We start from the raw sequence: 25,894 nt of genomic DNA, 5'->3' as shown, positions 1-25,894 counted from the left end.
AGACCGCTTCGTATTGCTCCTACCTCCAGCTCAGCGGAGCTTTCATTAGTATTATTGGATTTGTGAAGTATGGTAATGACTATGCCCTGCAGGCGACACTTGTACTGTGCTGTTGGCACTGGATATTGAATGCGTCTCTATGTGCCCTCTTAAGAATGTATATTTTCAACCTTAAAAAAAAATCTCTATCCAGTGGCCCTAGTCCACTTTTGAGTGGGGGGTGTCTCAGGTTTCTTGAGGGTAGCTGTGAGTCCATCCATGCCTGTGGATAGTCTGCTTGGCAATAACCTAGAACACACCATCTGAAAGGAGGTGTAGCTGAGGTCCAATCTGGAGATTTTAGGGTTGAGTGAGTGGGTGTGCCTGACCACCCGGTCCATGGCCATCCAAGAGGTTAGTCAGAAAGACCTGGAGGAATGGCCCAGGTGCCTGATACAAAGAGGAAGAGCAAGGGGCTTGGGAAACCCCCTCCTGAAACTACCACAGTCCAGGAGGAGGCTGAGTTTTATGGCAACTCCCCTCAGCCTACAAGGGAGGACCCTGCCACCCTGGGAAACCTACACGAACTGACCAACTGGCAGAAATAAAGGGGTACCACCAGGGATGAGTTCTGCAAGGCACAGAGTAAGTGCCTACTCTGGAGAGCCTAAATGGCAGGTTGAGGCCCTAGCAGCTGGCAACACCTCTGGTGATCACCTGATCTTTTGGGAAAATGGTCTCCAATATAGAGAGCTTAAGGCTCCTGACTCTGGTGCCATCTGTGGGTTAGTGACCCCCCAGTGCTACAGGGCCTTCCTACTGAAGCTGGCTCAAGATTATCCCCAGGAAGTTCATCTAGGGAAGGACAGGACCTTTGAAAGGCTTGTCATCCACTTTTATTTGCCCTGGATTAGGATGGCCTCAGATGCTTTCTGTAGGTCATGCCCTACCTGCCAGGCCAGTGGCAAGTCAGAATGGAAGCGCAGGGCTCCCCTGCTTCTATTCCCTGGCGTTGTCACCCCCTTTGAAAGGGTGAGCATCAAAATTGTTGGGCCTCTAGTCCTCAATGCAGCCCTAGGCAAATTGTTTATCCAGGTCCTGGTGGACAATGCCACCCGGAACCCGGAGGCTGTACTTCTGAGGTCAGTGCCTGCATCCACAGTGACCAGGGCACTAATTAGGATCTTTACTAGTGAGGGATTCCCCAAGGAGGTAATATCTGACAATGGAACCATCTTCATGTCTGCATACATGAAGTCCATTTGGAAGGAGTGTGGATAGGCCTATAAGTTCTCTACTCCCTACCATCCCCAAACCAATGAGCTTGTTAAGAGGTTCGACAAGACCACTAAAGTGCGTGATCATGGGCCTATTACAGTCCTTAAGGCTAAAGTGGGAGGTCTTATTGTCATGCCTGTTGTTTGCATACAGTGAGGTACCGCAGAAGAGGCCAGGATTCAGCCCTTTTGCACTTCTCTAAAGGCACCCTGTGAGAGGATCTCCCAGCTTGGTGGAGGTTTGGGAGTAAGCTCCCACTAAGGCCCCTCAGGATGTGGACAGCTACATGCTGACATTCTATGCCCAGAAGAAACACTTCTAGAAGAAGGCCAATAAGAATCTAGAAGCTATCCAGGCAGCCAGGAAATGGTGGTACCAGAAGGCCACTCTGGTCGAGTATTAACCTGGCCATAAAGAGTGGGTGATGGAGCCTGTGAAACCCAGATCTGGTCTGTGCACTATGAGGTGAAAGAGCGAAAGAGGTAACCATGCTACTGGCCACAGATGATGGAGTGGAAGAGGAAAGTGAACCTCTCCCCAACTTCCTTTCTTCTAGGCAGCAGGATGGGTCAGTGGAGGGTGTTAACATCTTCCCTACCCTGACTATAGAGCAACAGCGGAACTCCTGCTAGTTGCTGGGGCAGTTTGTCTCTCCTTTCTCACTTACGCCAGAACTCACTAAATAGTGCACCCTATATTTATACTGGGGACTGTATGTGAAGATTAAAGTCTACAGGCTTTCCGATAAGGTGAGAGCCAGCATAAAGGAGAAAGCCTCCAAAATGATGGATCTACGGGTAATTGAGCCCTCAAACAGTCCTTTTTTATTATTTTTTTAATAATATTTATATAGCGCATGGCTACCCGGAGGCATCCCAGCGCTGCGAGGAGGCTAGAGAGTAGATGGAATTTACGGGAAAAGCCAGGTTTTCAGTTGTTTGCAAAAAGCAAGGATGTTGGTTTGTTTGCGTATGGTCAGGGGTAGAGAGTTCCAGAGCCTGGAGGAGTTGTAGAAAAAGAGCCGGCCTCCTGTCCGGGATTTCTTTATTCTTGGAGTGTCTGCCAGATGAAGGTCGTCGGAACGTAGCCTGCGATTGGCTTTATATGGTTTGATCAGGTTCCTTAGAATAGGGGGGCACTTATCCTGGAAAATTCTATGGGTGATACAGAGGGCCTTAAAGTTGATTCTTTCCTGAATCGGGAGCCAGTGAAGAGATTTTAAGGCGGGCTTAGCCGAGCACCGATTATTTGTGCCCGTGAGAAGTCTTGCCGCTGAGTTCTGGACTCCCTGGAGCTTGGAGATAACAGTTTCTGGGGGCGCCAAGATAAAGGGCATTACCGTAGTCCAGCCTGGAGAGGATAAGCCCCTGAATAAGAATTTTTTTGAGTGCCAGGGAAGGAGGGGGAGAATTTTCCGCGCAGTTCGGAGCAGGCCAAAGCAGATTCCAGCAGTTTTCCTTGCTTGGAATTGAAAAGTGAGGTCCTGGTCGAGCCAGATGCCCAGGCTTTTTATCTCTTTTTTAGGGATGGGTGCTGGTCCCATAGCAATTGGCCACATTAATTTGGGGAGGAAGTTAGACTGGTTGCCTAGCAGTAATAGCTCTGTTTTTTCGCCGTTAAGTTTCAGGTGTGACCTGTTCATCCAGCTAGTGACTTCTTTGAGGCAAGAGCACAAGTCCACTGAAGGTTGCTTTGCCTGATTGAGAGACACAATTAGCTGGGTGTCATCTGTGTAGGTAACCAGTTTGCTTCCAAAAGGTGCAACTATATCTTCCAGTGGGGACATATACACATTAAAAAGGGTGGGGCTAAGGGACGAGCCCTGGGGGACCCCGCGATGGAGCGGGGTGGGTTGAGATCGAGTAGTTCCCTCGAATAACTGGAAGGATCTCTTTTCCAGGAACGATTGGAGCCAGGAAAGGGCCGAGCCTGTTACTCCTGCCTTGTTGAGACGGTGTACCAATGTGGAGTGGTTCACCGTATCGAAGGCTGCACTTAGATCCAGGAGGATAACGACTGCGGATCCTCCCGAGTCGAGAATCTTTCTTGTCTCCTCCACCACTGCAATTAGAGTGGTTTCCGTGCCTTGACCAGGGCGGAAGCCCGTCTGGGAGGAGTGAAATAGTCCGCCAGACTCGAGGTAGGTAGAGAGTTGATGATTGAAAAAATTTTCTGCCAACTTACTAATTCCTGGTAGTAGGGAGATAGGACGGTAATTGCTCATCTCGGATGGATCTAGATGGCTTTTTTTTAGTAGGGCCTTTACCATGGCCATCTTCCAGTTCGGGGGGACAGTGCCCCTAGTTAGTGAGGCATTGATTAGGTTGATGATGGGGGCATTGATGGTAGGTGCCGCTGACTTCAGGATAGTGAATGGTGCTGGATCGAGTGGAGAACCGCTCTTAATTGACTCCAGTAAGGGGGAGAAAAATTCCTCTGTTAAAAGGGTGAATGAATCTAGACAATGGTCGGAGTTCTGGGATTCAAGTGAGTGTGGTTCTGGGTATGGGTCATTATTGTTGGGTGGGAGGGACCTCAAGATATTATGGATTTTAGTGGAGAAGAATTCTGCCAATTCCTTACATCGAGAGCCGGAGGGGTCAGGCGTTGGGGAAGATCTGGGACTTTCAGAAGTTTATTAACTATCCGAAATGTTTCCCTAGAGGAGTTGGAGGAGGATCGTATTTGCTCTTCATAGAATGTAGCCTGTGTTGTTTTGAGAGCCATTTTGTAAGAAATGATGGAGGCTCTATATTCTTTTTTTTTTTACTGCAGAAATCTTTCCTCCATGTTCTCTCTAATCTCTTGCATTGTTGTTTCAGCTCGCGGAGTTCCGGGGTGAACAAGGGGGATCTATTCGGCCTACTTCTTTTTAGTAGGATTTTTCTGGGTAATACTTTGTCCAGTGCGTTCTCGACCCATGAGGCAAATCTCTCGTTTGCTACTATGGGGTCTGGATCATGAGAGTGTGTTTGTTAATTCTAGTTCGTGCGACCAGTCTTTTAAGTTTAGTTTGGGCCAGGGGCGTTCTAGGGTGCGTGTGATTGACGTCTGGGGGCCCTCGGTGAGTGGGTGCCAGAGGAAGGGTATTAAGAAGTGATCAGACCAGGGCATGGGGATAGGCTCCAACCCTTTGAGTTCTCTTATGTTTGAGAAGATAGGGTCTAAGAGGTGGCCTTTCGTGTGTGTGTGTGGCTTGATGGATCTTAAGGTGGAGTTCGAAAGCTGCAAGATCAAGTATTAGTTTGTTGGCTACTTTGTCTTGTGAGTTGTCAAAGTGCAGATTGAAGTCTCCGAGAAGATTGAAGTGGATGAAGAGCTAGCCAGGGAGAGTGATGTTTCTAGTAGCGAGCTGCAGAATTGTCCTAGTGCTCCTGGGGGGCGGTAAAGGAGGATGCCGGAGAAGGATCTAGAGGGAGCGAGTTCAATGATGAAGTGGGCACTTTCACAATCTAGAAAGGGGCTGTCCAGAATGCAGCAGGTTAGATGTTCTTTGTAGATGACTGCTATTCCGCCACCCTTGCCATTTATTCTGTCACGGCGTTGGATCAGGTATCCCGGAGGGGGAGCCTGTACCACATCAGGGTCAGAGCTTGGGGAAAGCCAGGTCTCTGTGAGGAATAGCACCTCAGTTTTTGTGTCCTGTAGGAAGATGGAGATTTCCAAGTAGTGTTTGGGCAGAGATCTGCAGTTCAATAGGGCCATGCTGAATGGGTTCCCGTCTGGGTCAAGCGATCCTACTGGTGAAGGATCGTAATGGCAATGGGTACATGTGTTTTGCAGTTTCTCAATGGAAACTGAGTGAAGGCATGGTGAGTTTGGAGGTTGCATTAGGTGGAATAATTGTTCCCTAGGGTAGCGTAGGTGGGCTGAGTGCTTAGGAGCCAATCTTCCTGGCCCTGGGCCCGGTCTGGCGTGGACGGGCGCAGACGGGCTTGCCTTAGGCGCGCCTTGTCCGAGAGGGCCAAAGAGAGGTCCATGTTCTGTACCACGGAAGGACCCTTCCAGATCCTGGTAATGGCCTTCAGATTAAAGAACACCTCTGCCACCTTCCAGAGGTTGGTCAACCGGGTCTTGGATGTCCTGGAAAACTTCAGTGGCGCCTATTTAGACGACATTGCGGTCTTCAGTTCTAGCTGAGACGGCCCCCTGTGCCACCTCAGGCAAGTGTTTCAGGCTCTGCACAGGACAGGCCTGACTATCAAGGCCAGTATGAGCCAAATGGGGCAGGGTTCAGTTGTCTACTTGGGACTCCGAATCGGAGGAGGCAAGGGGCCAAGCCTAAATCCAAAACATTCTTGCTTGGGAACCCCGCAGACCCAGGCAGAGGAGAGAGTCTTCCTAGGTCTCACTGGATATTACATTAGATTCATCAAGGGGTATGGCACCTTTGTTGCTCCCTTGACAGAGCTTACTGCTAAGAAGAACATACCATGCCAATGCTCTCGCCTTAGTGATAAGAACTCCCGGTGATTGGGTAGCTCGCCCCACTTTCAACTGAGGGCGTGCATGCTAGACCTGGCATACTTTGGTGAGGTTTTCCCTCAACACTCCTGTTTTGCTGTCTTCATTTTTGTTGGGTTTGGGACTCTGCACACTTTACTAATGCTAACCAGTGCTAAGGTGCTTGTGCTCTGCCCTTAAACCATGTTAAATTGGAATACTAGAGGTACCCAGGGCGTGTAAATTATATGCTACTAGAAGGCCTGAAGCACTGATTATGCCACCCACTTGAGTGGCCCTTTCAAACATGTCTCAGGTCTGCCACTGCAGCCTTTGAGTGCAGTTTTGAACTGCCATTTCGACTTTGCAACATAAACCTTCCTTTTTATTGCATATAATCACCCCTAGGGTAGTCCATTGGCAGCCCAGACGGTAGGGTGCATTGCATTTAAAAAGTTGCACATGTACTTTTAATTTTAAATTTCCTGGTAGGGGAAAACTCTTGCATTTGTTTTTCACTAGTGAAAGACCTACCTCTCCCATATGATAACAATGCAGTCTCCTTATTAAGTTAAATAATGTGTAACTTCCAAATGTGAACAGGGAACCAGTTCATGTTTGGTGTCTTTGGAATTGTAATAAAAAATATTCCCTTATGGTAAAGTTGAATTTTAAAATACAATCTTGAAAATGCCATTTTAGAAAGTTGCCATTTAGTACATGCAGCTTGTCTCTGAGTCACATGACTTGGTGTAGCGGGCAGTTAGGCTTGATGTATTCTTCCTAGACAGCCACACACAATAAAGAGCTTAGCTGTGCCAAAAAATGTCCTTTAACTTAACCAAGGACAATTACAGGTTTCATTGGAAAGTTTATGCCACTGCAAAGCCAGATATGTTTATTAGCTACAATGAGCATTGAGTCTTTATGTGAGAGGAACCCTTTTGGCCTTGTAACACCATATGATTTGAGAAATTATACACTGAGTGATATTAGTGATAGAGGATGGTCATCCTCAATGATTAAAACTGTGACTGAGACCTAGCTCACTGCAGTGGCTGATGCTGAATCTCAAAGCTGTTTCTCGGGTTAGGATAATGGTCTCTTGATTTATAGAAAATCTTAAAAAACATTACTAAGGAGGAATTGGTGAAGACCCAGTACAATTTTCCATTTATTAAAGGTTGGCACAGATTAGTAACCAAAAAGTCCCACAGAAAGAGCCAACAGTTTTTATAGTGACTATTGGCAGATGTAAAAGGCAATCTTCCAAGTTAAAGAATATAAATCAAAGAAGGACATGTGCTCAAAGGGTGCCTTTGACAAACCGGTAAAGTTAATATGAAGTTTTCACTATGAATGCAATGCTTATGCAAGAGGGATCATATGGGGAGTTCAATAAAGTTCTTTTTCATAGCCTGATTGGATACGGAAAATGTATTTCCGTGCCTTTGCAAAATAAACTTTACAGGAATGAACTTGAACTATATCTGTTTTATCTCAATGTGTATATAAAACATACCACCAAAAGGTTGAGTGAGGGAGTTCATCATTGTCGAAATAGCCCAACGAAAAAAATACTGAGTTATCAATTCTTGCAGTAAGATTTTCTTGACAATCCTGAAGATGTTTATACGGGAAAAGAAGGTCCGTACACAACACGTGATAATGTATCCTGTTGCACAAAGGTTGTTCCTCTATTATCTGGTGCTGAAACTAGGCAGTCGGTGTTGTCATGGTTGTAAAACTGAAAGCAGTAGAACAATGCTCTATATTTTTATTACATGAAGTGCCATATAAAAGTGTCTAGAATGTCAAAATTTTAGCCAATATATATTTGGGAAAATGTACTGTAAACGATACCATGTAGCCTTATCTTTTTAAAGGTTTCTTGAAGAGAGCTTTCCTATCTGAAAGCCCCTATTGGAATATCTGCTCTTACCTTACTGGGGTAGTTTGGTTGAAATGACGTCAGTGCAGTCTTAGAGACTCAAACATGTACTGTATGTGCAATAAATAAATAAAATAAACTACAGGACCCTTCCTGTGGTCTGCATACCCTGGACTTTGCCATTTTAGCACACTTAGTGATGACACTTGTGTCCAGTGACAGAGGAAATCAACATGCACTGGGATTCTGTTATAATAAATTCCCATTTGGCTGCATGATGGAGTCTGTTGAATTTTCATGTTTATACATTCGAAACTCCCAAAGAATGCGAAGGCAATGGGGTTCAAACTCTTTGACTGATATAGCTGGCTGATGGGGCAGGGAAAACGTAGTAAAAATCCTGCTTTAGTTTCACAGCGCATTATTACCTTACAGGGCAAACTGCAATGGCTTCGGGGCCAGGCTTCCATCAACCAGAAAAGTACATGTAAGATTTATGAACAAAGTTTGCAGCATCACCGTCTACTGAAATGTGATAACTGGAGTTATGGGAAGGTTGATAATGGGGGCCTAAAACTGTAAGCTTCTCAGAACGTTCTTAAACTAGGCTAAAAAGCACGGCTGCCAGTGCAGAATGAAGATGCAGCTCAGTGGACCATGGTGGTGTTTATTCATTGTCATTCACTGACCTGGCAAAAAAGCAGTTCTAGCATGCATGATTCCATAACCAACAGTCCATTCTGATAGAGGAAGCGCATTTTTCTCTTTGACTTCAGAATGTGTCCTTATATCTAGGGTCAGTGTCGGACTGCTCTGGTGAGACAGCAGAATGTCTCCTGGCTGACATAGTGTTTGGAGTCAGATAAAGTCTGAGGGTTCAGTAAGTACCAGCATCAGCCAGCACGCAAGGAAAAAAGAAACCGATATTGTAACATGCAAGAATATACTCAGAGGCATGGTAAATTCCATTTACATACTGACGCCTTGTGAAAATCACCTGCCATATCAAGACGGAAACTGGCCTGGTAAAGCCAGCTTTTCAAACTGAAGGCAATTTATTTTATGTAGTAAACTTTATTTGTAAGCACATCATACCACTGTCAGGCTGCATCAGGCCATTGGAGGGTGTGGGGTAGCAAATGTTATGCTGGACTAGGACACATTTTAGTGCGTAGGTGGCAGAATACATGGGTGATTGGACCTGCGTCAAATCTGCAGTCGCCTTGTCGAGAAAATTACGTTTGTTGATTTGGTTGGTCGCCTGGCAGATTAGAGACCTTTGCATCTATCACTCAAGGTGGTAACACAATCTTTCTTCAGGGTGTTGCTGTTCAAGGAAGATAAGGTGGATAGAACCTTAAGGAAGCTGATAGGGAGGACCTGATCCTACTAAAAAGTCGAGCAGAAGCGGTAGGCCTTCAGATTAATCTAAATCTTTAGTGAGCCTGCCACTTCTGAGGTGACATTTACATTATATGCAACTCCTATGTTAAATCTGACAGCATTCAGGAAATCGTACAGTTCATGTGGAGGGAACAATGTAGTTACTACACTAATAGCAGAAAAGTGAACCCCATGAAGTCTGGAATATGGCTGGTAGTAGCGTGTTAAAATGATTTGAGTTCAGAAAAGAGAAATGTGTGGAAAGTGATTTTTGCATACAGTGGTATGGGAAATGGCATGTTTTGGAAAAGTGGAGTAAATAATAAAAGCTGGGAAAAGTGAAAAGCATGAATTATCGCTGAGATTGTGGGTTACACACCAGGCTGGATGAATGTCCAGTCAAAACACTGGGTTGTCATAAATTAGTTGGCACAGAATATAATCAGTTGTTCACTCGCTCAAATGTTCATGAGTTACCTCAAATGTGTTCAGCATCCTTTACCACTGCTCCATGCCACTAAAGAGAAAATATAAAACAGAAAAATAGTTATAATATACTCTCTTTTAAATATATATTTTGACTGGGTACTATCCATAACTCTCTTCACCAGTACAAAATTGTGCTTACCTACAATAGAACATCTTTGCGAAAAGAGCAGTGCTGAGTAATACATTGCTACCACAGATCATACTTAATTACGTAAACTAAAGTTTGCCTAGTGCCACAACCGCCGAGTCATTGTGTTTACAGATTTGCACCAAAAGATCTAATTTGTCTTTACTGCATACAATTTAGCCATATATGGTTATATACCTGTGTGTTATTAAAAAACAATTATAAATTGTTTTTAGAAACATGTCATAAATTAACACCGATAATAACCCACAAAGATCGTCTGAGTTATGTAATCTGCTCTACTAAGTGCCCAATGCACAAAACTGAGATAATTGGTTTTGTAGTTACTACTCTTTTTCAAGAAAATGTCCAACTTCTTGGGAGTTCAAATCGCCAAGTATATAACCATATCGACAAGTGGAAATGCAGTAACTGCAATAGTGCAAATTATTTTTCAAACTTTTGTTTGTTTCTTCACGGCAGACATATTTTTCTACTTTATAGGTTGATCATTACCTATCCCTATTCTGAAAACTCATTTATAGGAGTAACTTTTTCAGCCTGGGTAACTACGTGCAAGTGCGTGTGAATACAGACAAACCATAACTGAAACGCCCATCAAAAGACACCGACAACTAGAACTAAACATTTGCCAAAACTGGCTAAATTTCTTTGTCAGAAAAACATTTCAAGGATAAAATCAAACCATTCCTGGTTGTTGGGCAGGGGTCGAATTTTATTCATGGAGATGTATTAAGATTAGGTTATTCAACAGAGCTTTGTGACTCGGGCCACAGGAAACAATGATTAGTCTTCGAAAAAAGTGTACTCCTTTGTGGACTTCTTTGTGTCTGTTACAATTGGACAGAAAGGTTAAATTAATTCCATTCCCTTCCTTCTTTGAACACCTTTTATGGTCTTGTTAATGAAAGATATGTCAAATTATTTGTGCCAGGATAAGTCATTCTAATGAAAATGAGTAAATCTAGTTATTGTAAATGACTACTTTTCTCTCCACAAAAGTGCTTGAAATTAAAATGCCCTGCCTGGCTTCGTCATGGCAGAAAAGTGGTGGTCATGTCTAAATTGATAGGGAAGAAAGAGAAGTCAAATTCATTTGGTTTCCCAAGCTCCACTAGTAAATCCTATCAGTAGGTTATATGACATAAAATACATTTTCATCACCTTATCTACTCACTTCAAAAACAACAACCAATAAACACACATTATATTTTCAAACTTACAAACAATGGTAGATGCTGAATGAGTCAAGTTCATGAGCACACCTTGCAAAAGCGTTAACACGTAGACAAACCCAATTTCACTCCTTCGAGGTTTCCTCAGCCCTTAGTCATTCTGAGCCTGATCTTCTTGTTGCTCATTCCACAGCAATCTCCTCCAATATTACCTAATTTCCTATTCATCATTTTGCTATCCTCCAAGAGGAAATTTCTTAATCTTTTTATTTCGTAATATTTTTGCATCAGTCCTGTTACACTTTTTGAGTCTCATGCAGATCCTATTGGAAATTAATTTGGTTCTTATTTTATGTTGGGTTAGGTGGCCTAGAAAGTAGCCTTTGCAGCTTAAAAAATATAAACAATATCCGCTGCTGTGCTGACATAACGACAAGTGGAAATGCAGTAACTACAAAATTTGAAAATTATTTTTCAAACTCTTTTTTGTTTCTTCACTATGGACATATTTCTCTACTTTTGTAGACATCTTACAGCCTATCCACATCAATTTATAGGTTGATCATTCCCTATCCCCATTCTGAAAACCCATTTACAGGAGTAACCTTTTCAGCCTGGGAAACTACGTTCAAGTGCTTGTAAATTGTGAATGTCCTGCTCAACCTGGTTTTTGCTTATGCTCTGGACGGCATGCAGTTTTTTTCCTGAATAGAGAAGGGCAACTAGTACCCTGGAGGAAGCTGACGTTACCCTTATCTCCTGAGACGGCAAAACACTTTTCTTTATTAGGGCCGATTGCACTGCTCAAATTTAAAATCAAACTAAATAGATGAGAATCTTGACTAAGAAGTTGGAGTCATTAGTGACGCTCAGGATACACCTGGATGAATTCGGATTCAAGGATTTCATAACTCACTTCTCCGGTACAGAATCTTTGATAACATCCACAGGGCATGCCATCTTATTGAGAAAGTGCAGAGCAAAGAATTCCTGCAATACTGATCACCCTCAATGCTGACAAGGCTTCAGTAAGGGTAGACTGGAAGTTTCTCAGTAGGTTTTTAACCAGAACAGGCATAGAGGAGAACACGCTGAAATACAATGGGGTAAAAATTATATCCACAATAAGGGTCCTAGTCAGTGGTGCAACACCAGAAAAGGTTACCTTACAAACAGGCATCCAAGTCCCCATTTATGTGACTTCTATCCCCTGCCAGCTAAGTCCAATCCAGCACAGATCAGAGACAATTCGTGGATCAATGATCGCACCTGGGGATACGCATGTTTGGGAAGGAGAACTAGAGAGGAATGCCCTATAGCCTCCTTACTCTTCACCTTCAGTATCAAACGCATTGCATATCACAATTCAGGGATAATGCTGACATACAATTTGGGGCAGAGTTGCATAAACAATTTCTGTTTGCATTTTCAGCATTTCATGCTTTGGAAATCCTGGTTAACCCGGACAGCTCTCCGCCTACACTAGCTAAATAATTTAAAGTACTTCTGGAAGTATCCAGTTATAAAATGAATGTGGGGTAGGTTTAAATATTAAATTTGACATTCCCTAAAGAAGTGGCAGCCTCCATGCTAATGTAATACTAGGCGCCTCACTAATTACTCAGTGTGAAGATCATTCCCTCAGTAGCTGAATTATTCAAAGCTGACTTTTCTGTATTTCATAGAGACTTACGCAGGGTCCTGGGCCCTTTGTCCCCTTTCTTTGTCTCCTGGAGAGACAGGATTAATGCCTTAAATATGGCCATTTTACCTCATGTAATATATCTGTTTCAGAATTTGTCAGTTTAAGTTGAACCCACCTTTTTTTACTCTCTGCATAGAGCAGTATACCAGTTTATATAATACTTATCTCGACTCAAGGTGCCCTTAAAAATTATGCAAAGGTATAGGCTGGGAGGGGGTCTGGCGGTCCCAGGATTTCTAATTTACGATCAAGCTGTGCAATGGAAGTTATTGATTGAATGGGCCAAACTTGAAACAGACAAAATCTGACCCAATATGAAGAAGATTCTCATGGGGTCGTCCTCTTAGGCAACCACATATCTAAGCATGCCAGTGTGAACTACATTACAAGCCTGGCACAGCAGGGTCAAATCAAATCCTTCATGTAAAGTGAACTAGACTAAGGGGTGAACGAGACAGAACATCTTCTTCATCTTCAAATATATCACTGAGTGATACAGCCACCACCCAGGCAGGTAGCAATAGGAGATAAAAATGATTTTTGAAAACCTTTACACTTCACTCATGGTCTAAACCTTGCTGTGAATGTCATCACTTTTATTCTTAAAGATCTTTCAGTGACATTTGACATGGTTGACCACACTCTTCTTCTAAATAAACTAATGTATCCAACTAAGTCTCCAGTGGCTACTCTAAAAGTGTAAGGATGAATACTGTAGATCCAGCATCTTGCAGGTTTGTAGATTCTTCATAATACCATCCCCAGTCAACAGGTGTAAATCAGAAATATGAATCGCTTAACTGAGATGAGGGAGTGTGCGACATAAGTTATGTTGCGCTGAACTTTGTTCAGCTGGTTCTGAATGCACTGTGTTGAAGAAGTGTTGTTCCTTTTTTCCTCTAAGGACTCAAAGAGAGTTGCCTTTTGTGCTTTTCTATCCTCAATTAATAAGAGAATTTGTGACATAACTGTCACCTTATTTATTTAATCCCTATCTCAGAACCCTGTCTACGCTTACCCATTCATACAACTTTTAACCATTTAAGTGGTCATTCCTCTAATAATTTCTCCCTTCAGCACTGTCTTTTAGATGGCAAAATCTAGATGGACCACAACTGGCTGCAACTGAACTCTGACTAAACAGAAATATTTTTTACTTGTCGTATGTTCAGCCTCTGGCATCCATCTCTCCGGCCTTCTGACTTCAGACTGTGCTATAAGTCTTTTGCATCTGTAAAGTGTCTTGCGATTAAAAGCGACTCTTGTCTTCAAATGGACTGTCAAGTTGCAACAGTTGGTCCTTCCTTTATCTTTTTTATAGGATTAATCCGCCCTTTTCCCCTACACCTTTCTGAAGAGGATTGTCGAGCTACCATCATCGCATTAATCGGATCAAGACTGGACCGTAATGGAGCCTACGTCTGCTCTAATTCAGCACCTGCGGCCCATAAAAATCAAGCTGCTCATACGGTAAGCCTGGCGTGCCTTGCTTTAGTTGATCAAATCCTATTCTGAAATCCTTGCATTGGCTGCCTACAAAAGCTTGCATCTCTTTTGAAGTTCTAGGAATTTTGCACTGTTCCCTCTAAAGCGTTTCTCCTTGCTTTGTTTCTACCTGCCTGGTCTACCAGCCAGCAGATAACTCCAATCAGCTAAACCACTCTTACTACTGTAACTTAGATTGCAGACAGCTCGTCTAGGGTATTGTTCCTTTTTGGTACTGGCCCCACGCTATGGAACTCTCTTCCGCTGTATGTCAGATCTGTAACACTCAGATCCATTTCAGGAAAGAGAAAAAAACACCTATTTATTCAATAAATATCTTCTATTCTTTTCAGTCAGTGCTAGCTTCAATATACTCTTACGTTCAGCACCAAGAGGCCCACTGAGTGGTAGTGCTTTCTACAAATCACTAATTTCATAGCATAATATAGCACCACAGGTCTCGTTTAACTGTGTTCTGAGGTGTCTAAATTCATAAACATCTTTGGGTTTGGATGTTGAACAGGAGGTTGGTCTCTTCCAATCAGCAGATGAGATCTTGTTGGAAGTTGTGAAAAATACCTTTTTATCCTACTAGGCATTTACCACTGGATAGCAATGCTGTCCTAGGTGGAGCCTAAAAACTTTGGTTGTCATATGGCTTTGTAAGTTTAATGTTTCCTGTAGCACTACCATCTACATGAGAGCACGAAAAGGCTTTCCTAGCAATGCATTTCTCAAGAACCATGAAAATCGAATGATTACATTCCAGAGGAGTTTGCCTACTTGACATACAGACTCAGCCTGGTGAGTACAGATGTTCCTCTTCTAGATTGGAAGTCACATCTTAAACAGTCCTCCACTTCCAGATCGACTAGATGACTTTTAAGTCTCCGATGGCGCACTATTGCAAATATCTCTGGGGTGCCGGGTTGAATTTAATGTGACCATTTTTTCTGATTGTTTATTCCTCCCTATACAAACTTTAGGCACTTTCTGCATAGCTCCAATGAAAAGGTACTTCGTGGATGGCTCCAAATAAAGTAAGCACTCTAAAAAACTATAGGACATAGCCAGATCTCTCAAAAAAGGAAGAAAGGATGGATGACATGTATGCCAGAGAACCTTGTTGACCTTGCAAGAGGAAGATGGTAAATTAATAGGTGCAGTCTCAGGATGGGCCAAAGAGGGACATGTTGTATCACCTTAAGAACTAACAGTTTTCTATCTCTTCAGGCCATGGGTTTAAAAGGACTAAGAACAGAGGGGAACATTAATGTGAATCCTTGACCAACTGTCTATCCACTTTTTATCAATGAGTGTGGAGAATAGAGGAGAAAGTAAATGTAAATCCTGGACTAACCACACACTCCTAAAAAAAGTATTCAATGCCAATATGCAGGTCATATTAAAAGAGGGAAAACAAGATGGGATGCGGCTGAGCACAGGATGGGTTTCTTGATTTGCATTTCAGAGCTATAGCTTTTGCTTTGATTTCTTCTCATTGTGTAGGTAGACATCCCATGTATAAGAGAAATAGGATCTAAGGCCATATATGAATGGCTTTTATCAATATGATCTCCAGCTTGCTCCAAATATTTCAGGTTACTAACAGCTAGCTTCATTAAGTGGCATGAAAGATTTCCCCGTCCCACTTCACTTGAATGATGCTATAATGCTTGCTAGTTTGTAAAATACCTTGGGACAAGTAACTTTGAAAATATAGTTTGCACTTTTTTAGACATACAGAAGGATCTATACACTTTTTATAGATGAGTGTAGAGGAAAGGCAAGATAAATGAGAGGACTGTATCCAAGTAAGTCTCCAGGGGCTACTCTACAAGTGTAAGGATGAATACTGTAGATCCAGCATCTTGCATGTTTGTAGATTCTTCATAATACCATTCCCAGTCAACATGTGTAAATCAGAAACATGAATCGCTTAACTGAGATGAAGAAGCCTGCAAAATAAGCTATGTTGTGCAGATACATTCATCATAGCAATGGTTTATGTAATAAGTGTGATTATTTGAAATAAATAATGTGGGACAGCAGTCACTCAATATCTAGATCACAAATCCTCTGGCAATGTTTCAATCATCAGGAAGGATTGCATTGCTGGCTTGTGCAGTGGGGCTAGCACTATCCATGATGACAAGTTATAAAGCATTACAGAAAGACAACTCTTTCCTAAATTGAAGGACAGAAGGTGGGAGATTCTAATCTGAAATGGCTGTAACTTTTACATTTAGAGCTAAAGAAGCAACTCTCTGTAAATTTATGAGACCAATCACTGCTCAGGTATTAAACCTTTTCCTAACATTTTACGTTTAGGTACTTGTTGCTGGGCCATCTTTATAATACATGCATACATATAGAGAGAAGCCATTTTATACAGCCCAGGCATAGTTGTGGAAATCCACCCCTAACATAAACTCTTTTCTCTGGTTAGGAAAGAAAAATGTAGGCATCACGACATCAAAGTTCAAGCTTAAAGTACTAGTTACACAGAAATCGTATTTTTCTTTGAATTGGGAACAGAAGAATTATCAGATGTACATTTTTCGCTTAGTGCTTCTTTGGTTTTGGGATCACGCTGTACATGCAACTAGTGTATCTTAGTTCTAACCATCCTGGAGGACATACAGGCAGATTCATGATTGACATTCTTTGCGGGTAGACATAGCAGTTCATTAACCACAAAAGGTCAAGAAAAGTAACAGGCAATGCTGTTTCAAAAAACACCAAATAGTATAAAACTTTGCAATGGGCACATACAAATTCCTTAGACTTTACACACACCCTGTCTTTGCAAGTCTGGACACGAAAGGTGCCATTACTTCTCCTCATGTGGAGTTTAGTTGATGCTTTAGGGTATTTCTGGTCTTTTCCACATAGAAAATGTGGTAACATTTACAAAACCTGAATCAGGTGCTGGCATGAGGGTGGCCACTCCACTCCAGATCAACATAAACAGCATGCTTACAATTCCAAGGCTTTTGTGTGACAGCCAAATACATTTTGGGTGTTATAACCTTAATTTGCTTCTACTGATATAACTAAACCCATAAGCAATAATTTGTTACTGAAAAGGCCAGGACAGTTTACCTGGTTTGTGCAATGACATGGAATAAGGTGCCACCCTACCCAAATATTACACAAGATGATGGGCTCCTGGAACGAAGATCTTAAAAGCTCTGAAAAAAATGCCTTTAAAGTCTATTTGCATTATACATTTGAACAAAATGATTCTTCTATGAAGATTCAATGTTGCTAAATTGTAATTTACTACAAAAATACAAGAATTATTCACATGCACATGCACTTTTCATTCTTAAACAAATGATTCTGCTAGTGGACTTGAAATCTTTAAATCATAAAGGAAAAGACCTTCAGTTAGTTGAAAGCTTATTGTACTGCTATATGTATTATGAAGTTAGATAAATAAATAATAGAGATGCCATGCAATGCTGAAGGGCAAAATGAAGAAGGATTGAGAATTCAGCATGCAGAAAAATGAGATAATTATTGAGCTAATCGATTGCTACTGATATGTATACCAGGGCATGCAGGCTTAACTGTTCCTTTACCTTGTCATAACAGGATTGTGAATACCATATAAATGCTCATTATGATAACTATTATTACCATTTTCCAAACTGTAAAAAAATAATTACATATGAAAAATAAATACAGCACGTATTGACAAGCGATGTCACATAAAAACCAACTGTAATTACATCGTGATCACAAAAAACTGATGGATTTGTGACTACGTGCACAAATAAATGAGAATAAGAAATGCAAAGAAATATCATGCATATATTCTCTGTAGTATCTGACAAATTATGGTCCAATATTCAAGCAAATTACTTTATAATTAATTTAAATATATAGTTATTGCCTAATCAAATCTACTTCCTGCACTAAAGGAGTGTGGCTTGTATTTCTCATCTTGAAAATAAATATGACCACTACTATACCACTTGTTACTCAATGCCATGCATTCAATGGGTGCATTTGGGAACGAATTACATTTGGACATTGATAATAATTCATTACAATGAATAATTCCATTTTACCAGCCTGGGAGTAATTTTTCAAAAATAAACTCACACTCACTATTAGACTATGTATCGTGCCCTATGTAGTCTGAAAGTCTCAGACTCTCAGATAACAGGTACGTATATATCTATAATGATGAAAGCAAAATAAATAACCTAAGGAGGAGTCTGCATGCAGATGCTTTGTGAGTTTAGGCTGTGTGATCATGAGTGATACCCGAAAGAACTCAACCCTAGAAGACAGGATAGTGAAAAGTGTGTGATCTACAGCAACTTATGATGCAAGCATGATTTTATTAATAGATAACATTTAGGAAGGACGTTTTAAAACACTCTGTTTATGTTTCTGAGATCTAAGTGTAGGAAAAGGTAATTTTGTGCATAGAAATATATTTTCATAGTTGAAATAAACAAGGAACATAAATATGTGCAACTGCACAGAACAATACTCTATAAGGTTTCTAACTTGTTTTTGAGAATCCAAACAATGAGCAAATCTACAAAAATCATGGGCAAAAGCCAAAAATATAGCCTAAAGCAACTGTATATTCAGTATGCCAGGCACACAACAGATCTTGACTATACACTGAGTGGCTGTCTAAAATAGTATATAAAAGAAAGAGGATTTCAAAAGGTGATATATTGAATCATCAGCCAGGCAAAAATAAACAAATCAAAGGAAATTTCCAAATGACACTGCCTGAAAACCTGAATTAGGAATTAAAATCCATCTAATTGCGTGGAAGATAGTGAAAGTTACGTTCTGAACAAATATTCAAGGATTCTGTACTGGCATAATTCACATGCAGTACAGACAAGGAAGACGACAGTGCAAAGTCATTCAAGGGGGCGTCGTGTGAATTGGAGTATTGAAGGATACCTAAGAATGAAACATCCTGAATGTGGGTTAACAGCTACCGAAAAGTCAAATGTGATCATAGATGGTGAAACATCTCTCAGGACATTCAGTATGTGCTTCCAATATGCCAAGACCTACTTGAAGTGATGTATGGTTTTAGGGGCATCCTACTGCCAGAAACACACAATTTCTCCATGACTTCAGAGGGAGTAATAAACGTTGCAATGGGGAAATGAAAAGAGATGGCACAGATTATCTAATACTGAGAAGATATGACGACATTCTCACCCTTCGAGGCAAAAGGAAATAAAGATCAAAGGCACACAGAAATACGCTATAAACATGCAATATTGTGGTACTGAAAAAAGCTGAGCCTCATCCACCATGAAGTTATACGTACATTATTGTAATGCAACATCAATATTCAGTTCTATATAGATAATACCAAATAGGGAACACATTTTCAACTAAGGAAAATGAATTTACATTGTATAATGTGATCATACCCATATCGGTGCTATTTTAACACTCCCTGAGAAGATCAAAACAGAACACAAGAAGTAAACAGTGGCCAGTTGGGAATATTTAATATGGTTCCCTCTCACATTGGGAGGTGCATGCATTAATGACCTGATGAAAAGGGTATAGAGCATAAAAGTGATGACATGTAAATCTGGGCAATAATAGAAAATGATTCTGTGGCGCAAGTAGACAATGGAAAAATGACCAAGTAACATGCACTGAATGTTAGGGTACGCTTTGCAAGCATTTCAAAAACAGAAGAGTCTATAAGGGTCTAACACACCAGTAGAATAAAAAAGGGATCAAGATGTGGTAGGAATTAGAAATTTCAACAAACTAGAAGACTCCACAAAAACGCGGAGAACAATGGCAAGTGGAACAAACAACCTTGCGTCAAATACTAAAACTAAAAATGCAAAAGAACTGATCATAGTTCTCCAGGCAGTTTTAAATCTAGTAGCTGGAGAAGAAGTTGATATATGTACATATATTTTTTGTAAGGAGGTATGTTAACTGTTGTGGGTGAAACCACATACTTAGCTGCCAAACAGTGCTGCAAGGGAAATTAACATAAAAGTGTTTCCAATAGTGAACACAGTTTTTTCAGATTTGGACACAAATACAAATGAAGGTATTTGAGCAAACCTTACCAACTTCTTTTGGCACTATATGGCACAAAGTCTGCGCGTTCCATTCTGTCCACCTCATTTTGTAATAGGGTTCAGTATGCATTGTAATTTTTGGACTAGTGCTTTTTGTCCCAGCACTAACAATGGCACAGGAACCACTGCCACACAAATCACATTACTCAGAAAATGGTTTGCACGACTGAACAAATGATGGGAAACTAACTTTGAACTGCTTACTAGCACTATCAAAGGGTTTCATATGACCCTGCATACCTTCTCTGAAGGGAATGATAAGGGAAGTAACATGTGAAGGGAATTAGAGAGAAATATTCTGTAATAATATTTGAAATTTTTAGATAATTCTTGACATTAACCAGCCGGAATTAGCCTACTAGCCCGCCTTTTCCTCTTACTATTCATCAATGTGACAATATTGTAAGCATAGGGGTAAACGGAAGCAGTAATATATAGTCAACACTGTCACTAATATGTAAGATTGGTTTCACAGAATATGGACTGTATCCGCAAATGAGCCTTACTGAAGGGCTTGCAGTTTTGTAACTATGTTGATGTTTTGATATGGTGGCATTTTACCCAATCCTAATGCAGATGAAGCCCAAATAGAATATTTTATATAGCTACGGGTATGCTGAACCACTTATTAATAAAAATAACCTCTAAGTTTAGTCGTGGTAATAATGTGTTGCAAGAATGTCTATTTCATTCTTTGTTATTTTCAAGATGAGAAAATATATTTGAGAGAAAAAATTGCAAAAACAAATGTTGAGAAACGAAAGGAACTGCTTCTATATTTAAAAAAAATAATGTATAAACCCCAATACTCAAGCCATATGAAAGTCTATAAATTACAGTAAAAATAAATCTTACTTTTTCATGGGTACAATTTCAACACTACAAAATATAAAAAAGGAAATGGTTAATTTAAAATACTTCGTGCTACAGGAACAAGGCTTGCATGTCATGATGTCTATTTCGATTTTAATACACATGGCATTTCTAAAATTTATTTAATAAATCTGGGTCCCAAAGAAATGACTTAACAACACAATGGCATGTGAAATGACAAACACTCTAGTGTGATGTGCAAATTCATAAATAAAAATGGTAATGAAAGTCAAAACATAGATCAACAAAATATAGTAAAAATAGTTATCATATAGTAAAATGCCAGGTTCCCGAGACGGAGGAACTGTAAGTGAGAAATTAGAAATTAGATTAAATACAGGCTCAAAAAAAGACAGAAGCCAAAAGTGAATAAGCCAACACAGAATAGATCAATGTAACAAAACTGTCTAATCAAGCACCAGTGTAAAAGAGAATGCCAACACGCAACAATTACGCTCTCACTGTGGTTTCTGGTAGTTCCTTACAGGATATGGATTTCTAAACTGTTCCATTTATAAAAGGGGCGGTATTGTAAAGATAACGCTCTGCCCCAGGTTTCACGGTGGCACACACTTAAGTCTATGCGCCAAGGGCAGACTGCGACCCTGCACTGTATCACAAAGGCGCTGTTCTCAGTGTAGGCACAAACACAGGCCTGCCCTGGAAACAGCACATTACTGCAAGACAGGGCAGGCTGTCTTTCACTGGGCAGGGAGCAATGCAGCGTGTATTTGAGAGGGAAAGAGATCGCCCTACAGATGGGTGCAGTGAGTGACTGCATCCGCATGCAGATAGGTGTCTTAATGGTCCATTGGGGCCCTTTCCCCCCTCTCAGGTGTGGCTGTTAGTGCACCACCTCAATAAGACAGCTGCTTTGCCTCTGTACCCATGTTTTACATACAGTGAGAGTTCTGGGGCAAAGTCTCCAGGGATATAAATTCCCACTGAAATCACGCTGATGCACATTTAGCACCGGCTCAATCTGTATTACAGAAGAGGCTGTGTAAGAGTCTGCGGTCCCATCTATAATACCAAAGTGCACCAGGGGTGCAGAGAGCCTGTTGCACTGCTAAGACACTTATTGCAGTTGGTGAGGGTTTGCTTTCATCTTCCTGGGAACTGATTAACCTAACATTACAAACATTACACTATGTTAAGGTGCAAGCAGTGGGTGTTTTACGTCACACAACTTTACCATCATATCGAGTAAGAGGATAAATCAATATTTAATGCAAAAGACACATGCAATATATAAAATGTTCTATTAAGGAGCTATTGAGAAAAGTGAACGTTTTGTTTGTGATCCATTAGCATATCCGGCACTGCCCTGTCAACTGTTTCACATCACCTCAAAACTAATACGGTTTCTTAGGTAAAACGTGCTTGGTTTTCAAGTAAAAATTATTTTGTTAAAGTGACTTTTTAGGCTTGACTTATTGGCTTCCTATAGGATACTTACTCATCATACACGTCTTCTGTGTCCATTCTGCGGTAGAATTTGGCCAGTTTTACAGCGAAAATGATGGCAGGAATTAAAAACATTGTTGCACCTCCCAAGCCAAACCAAAATGCATTCTAAAAATAAAGGAAAATTAATGAAAATGCATCCACAATTTTAGATTGTAAAGGTATATAAAACAATTTCTCCTGAAATTAAGAGAATGACCCTGGAAACATATATTCATGAGATTGCACATGTATCCAAAAATATATTTAGCATAAAGCTTTTATAGTGTGCATGTGCTTGTCTATTTACTTACTAATTTATTAATTAAAAAGGTAGTAGCTCAAGAACCAATCGGTTTCTTATTTTTTAATTAAAAATGTCATTGGCAATTTTAGAAAACATAAAACTTTACAGTCTACAAATGATGTAGATAGGTTACAGACCTTGATTAACTATTATATTGTCAGGTGTCCAAAGTGTTTAGAAGTCTGTCCCTTTCAGGTGGGGCCGCAATATTGTGTCAAGCCTCCCCATATTTTATTGTGCTTTTGGGGGCATTGTCTGGCTACATATATGGTTGGTTGTAATAGTCTGTAGTTGTCCATGGTAGTTTTCACCTTGCTAGTGTTTGGGTCCTCTGGTAGCTTCCTGTTATGTGCTATGTCTCGCTTTACACGGGCAATCTCCAGACCCAGGAATGCTTCTTCGTATCCAGTGAGGCTCAAGATTTCTAAAATATGAAATTGTGCCACCTGTGGGGTGATGGGAATATGTCTGTCAGGCACCTTAACCAATGTACGTCTAATCTCTTCACAGAGGCTTTAATGATACCACAGTCCCATACTGTACGGTAGAAGTCTTCCTCACCTAAACTATCTTGAAGAGGAGTCCCTGTTCATACACCATATTATTCACCTGGTGAAGTACACTTGGACAATGTATTTGAACTGTTTTAAATGGAACCGGTGGATATAGTAATTTCCCCCTGCTTCATGAGTGCCTCTCACCACTCTGCATATTCTAGGATTTCTAGGTTAACCACACAGGTTTCTCTGAGGATGTGAAAGGTATGGGTATGAATCCCATCAGCTATTAAACAATTTGACATGATCCTTGCAGATGTAATGAGGAAAGACCACCCGAGTGCAGCTTTATGCTACTGCAGGATGTTATTTGTAGGAAAATGGCTCTCTCTGAAGGGTCACCACAAACTTTTGCCCTTCCTTTTCCTCTTTTTCTGACCTCGTTTTGTTCATTTTAGGACTCTGAGCTCTTTACCACTGTAAACCAGTGCTAAAGTGCATGTGCTGTCTCCTCTAAAGATAGTAAAATTGACTCACGCTTAATTGACGTATTTAATTTACTTATAAGTCCCTAATAAAGTGCACTACATGTGCTCAGTGCTTATAAATTAAATGCTACTAGTGGGCCTGGAGCACTGATTGTGCCACCCACTCAAGTAGCCCTTGAACGTCCCAGGACTGCCATTGCAGAGCCTGTGAGTGCAGTTACAAAGCCATGTAGACTTGGCATTTAAAACCCTTTGCCAAGCCTCAAACTCCCCTTTTACTACATATGTCACTCTTATGGTAGGGCCTAGATAGCCCATTAGGGCAGGGTGCTCTGTAATCAAAAGGTACGACATGTACTTTTCAGTGTTGCAAGTCCTGGTAGTGAAAACACCCAAATTAGATTTTCACTACTGTGCGGCCTACCCCTCTTATAGGTGAACATTGTGGAGACCTTATTACACTTAATAAGCTGCAATTACTGATTACTTTTGTGTTTCATATCACTGGAATGACCCTTCCTTGATTCGAACAACCCTTCCTTGATTCGAACATGGGTAAGCGTTTTTTAAATTTTTTTTTTAAACTTTGTTTATTGAGATTTTATGTCGTGTCATTACATACATATAAAAAAAAAACATAATCAAAGGCAGGTGGCATTGCAGGTCTCAGGTCATAAGAGCATCTGATCAAGTGTAATCACAGGGGCCAAATGAACAATCGTACACAGTATAATATGAGTCTTAACGCTGGTACATAGGATAGGGACATCAGGCAAAAGGACAAAACACAGTATAATCATCTGGTATAGGTGTGGGGGCCCCTCGGACAGAGCTCACCTATGCGCTGCACATCACATAAGGCGCGACCTCGTCTCATACATCTCGCACAAAGAGTACATAAAAACAATCCACGTGATCTGGAATAACGTAGAGGAGAGACCCAAAAGGGCAGCCCAGAGATGAGGGGGAGAAAGGGGAAGAGAAAACACCGTATCCACACCCATACGTCTGCAGCAGCTCACCGTCCACCTTGTGCGGGGTGTACGCCATGGGCGCTGGGAGTCGGATCTGCGGCGGCCAGGGGAAAGGCGTCGTCTGTCAGAGCCCCTGGACACTGCAGTAAGTAACTTTGTAATGGTCCCCAAATACCGGCAGGGCGGGACCGGGCAGGGAGTAATTCGGAGTATGTCAGTATCTGCTCCTGGCAGTAGACCAGATCTTTGAGCCACTCCTTAAATTTCGGAGCCCGTCCCCGTCCCCACCGGCAAGCCATGCGCCGTTTCGCCAATAGGAGCGCAGTCGCGACAAATTTGCGACTCGCACGCGGAATGGGTTTGGTGTGTCCCAGTAACGCCAGTACAGGATCAGGTGCGAGGGGCAGTTCTATCATTTGCGAAATGGCAGAATATACGTGTGTCCAATAGGTCTGAATAGTGGGGCATGTCCAGGATAAGTGCAGGAAGTCCGCCTGGGGGGCATGACATCTCTCGCAATTATCCGAATCTAGCAGCTGGAATTTGTACTTGGTGACCGGAGTGCAGTAGAGACGGTTCAGGAATTTAATATGGATGATACGGTGTCTACTGCTCGCAGAAATCTGTTCCGTCTGTGTACAACAGTATGCCCACCTGTCATCACCCAGCTCCAGCCCCAACTCCCGCTCCCACTCCCCACGAGCCCGAGAAATCTCGAGTGTAGCGTCGGAGCGAACTGCATGGTACAGTATCGAGACCAAATGGGAGGGTGAGGTGGCTTGTAGGACCCTGTGTAGTGGAGCCATGATGTCAGGCTCAGTCGGGAACGTCGGCAATATGGCCTTCATTCCATGCCGCAGTCTAATGTAGGTAAAAAGCTCCAGAGGGGTAGGCGTGTAACCTTCGAAGAAGTGTTCCCTGTCGCGAAAGAGCCCGCCGGAGAACAGATCTCCCCATCTTTGAATTCCCAGCTTGCGAATCAAATCTTGAAACAGTCTCTCTTGGAGAAGGGGAAGCTGCGGGTGATAGGCAATGGGGAGAAGGGGGGAGTACAGGAACAAACTGCCCACTCGCTTTGACAGCTCCAGCCACGCCTTCACCGTGCCCTGCAAGGCATTGTAATTGGTAGTGGTATGTGGGAGCACACTATGCAGTAGGCCAGGCAGGGGCAAGGGTGCCGCCAGCCAGTCCTCCGCAGCCAGCTGGGGCATAAAAGCGATCGGGTGGAA

The 25,894-nt window shown here is 41.7% G+C and overlaps 1 protein-coding gene across 9 annotated transcripts in view; it reads right to left on the bottom strand.

Annotated features, from left to right (window-relative positions):
- Window positions 1-25,894, bottom strand: part of PROM1 (prominin 1) — a 675,175-nt gene that overhangs the window by 19,546 nt on the left and 629,735 nt on the right. For 4 of the 9 annotated variants that reach the window (XM_085642390.1, XM_085642382.1, XM_085642383.1 and 1 more), the window contains 4 exons: window positions 22,413-22,528; window positions 20,936-20,959; window positions 17,564-17,632; window positions 9,452-9,491 (listed from right to left, as the gene is read on the bottom strand). In XM_085642390.1, the coding sequence (XP_085498516.1) occupies window positions 9,473-9,491; window positions 17,564-17,632; window positions 20,936-20,959; window positions 22,413-22,528 (228 nt within the window). In that variant the 3' untranslated portion in view covers window positions 9,452-9,472. The remainder of the gene's footprint in view (window positions 1-9,451; window positions 9,492-17,563; window positions 17,633-20,935; window positions 20,960-22,412; window positions 22,529-25,894) is intronic. The other 5 variants (XM_085642389.1, XM_085642386.1, XM_085642387.1 and 2 more) reach the window with 2 other exon arrangements.

The sequence above is a fragment of the Triturus cristatus genome, chromosome 2_2 (assembly GCF_964204655.1).
Source record: "Triturus cristatus chromosome 2_2, aTriCri1.1, whole genome shotgun sequence".
Lineage (NCBI taxonomy): Eukaryota > Metazoa > Chordata > Amphibia > Caudata > Salamandridae > Triturus > Triturus cristatus.
Note: the sequence above shows the minus strand (reverse complement) of the source record. Positions and strands in the feature narration are given on the sequence as shown.